The sequence below is a fragment of the Mus caroli genome, chromosome 6 (genome assembly GCF_900094665.2).
Source record: "Mus caroli chromosome 6, CAROLI_EIJ_v1.1, whole genome shotgun sequence".
In the NCBI taxonomy this organism is placed as follows: Eukaryota; Metazoa; Chordata; class Mammalia; order Rodentia; family Muridae; genus Mus; species Mus caroli.
The window spans coordinates 82,541,503-82,542,482 of NC_034575.1; the positions used below are offsets into that span (position 1 = coordinate 82,541,503).

The 980-nt window shown below is 46.0% G+C and overlaps 1 protein-coding gene across 1 annotated transcript in view; it reads left to right on the forward strand.

The window, feature by feature from the left end:
- Positions 1–980, forward strand: part of C6H2orf42 (chromosome 6 C2orf42 homolog) — a 32,864-nt gene that overhangs the window by 25,925 nt on the left and 5,959 nt on the right. The window contains 1 exon segment of the mRNA XM_029478218.1: positions 637–799. Coding sequence (XP_029334078.1) covers positions 637–799 — 163 coding nt within the window.

Genomic DNA, 980 nt, shown 5'->3' on the forward strand with positions numbered 1-980 from the left:
GTGCTTCCAGAGGACCCAGGTTCAGTTCTCAGTACCTACATGGCTGCTCACACCTGCCGTGTAACTGTAACTATAACTTGAGTTCCACAGTATCTAACACTCTTCCTCTGGCCTCTCAAGTGCCCGCATACATGGGAGGCATATGTAATATATACACAATGGCAGGTTCCAAACAAGCCTGAGGCAGGCCTTAGTACCTGCGGCTCTTCCCTGCACCCTCGCCCCCTAAATTCTCCAGCCCAGGGCTGGGCTTCCCTTCTCCCAACGTCTCTTTTCTCTATGTAACTCAGCCATTTTGGTTATGAACCCTGTTGGTTCTGCTCTTGGTTCTTCTCTTGGTTCCCATGTGTTCTCTGACCCTCTTCGCCCACCACCTTGCTTTTCCTCTCCTGCTCCCCACCCCCTCCTCTCAGGGCCTGATTCNGTTCAGATGCCTCTGGCTGTTCTCTCCTTCATAGCTACATAAAATTTCAACAATACCTAGGTGCGGTCATGTCCTTGTTTTCATTCACACACATATATATATGAATAATAAAATTAATATTTTTAAAAGATAGAATCATAAGAGACCTAGTGGCACCAAGATACATGTATGTCAAGTTCTCTGTGTCTCTCTTTCTTGCTGTCTGTGTCCAGATGCCCCTGGAAATCACACGTAGCTTTATCCAGAACAGGGATGGGACTTACGAGCTGTTTAAATGCCCCAAAGTGGAAGTAGAGAACATAGCGGAAAGCTACGGCCGCATAGAGAAGCAGCCTGTGCTGAGACCTTTGGAGCTGAAAACCTTCCTCAAAGTTGGTAAGTGACTTTCAGAGCACCTCTGCCTGAGCTCTNTTAGGAAGATCTGGATCTGGTCCTTAATCAAAGCANATGCACTTGTTTTGTAGGAACCTGAAAAACATTTGTCCCTTTTGAGCTGGTGATTTCTAAACAGCAGATGAATGTGTGTGTGTTGTGAAGAGATCATGAAAAAATTAGT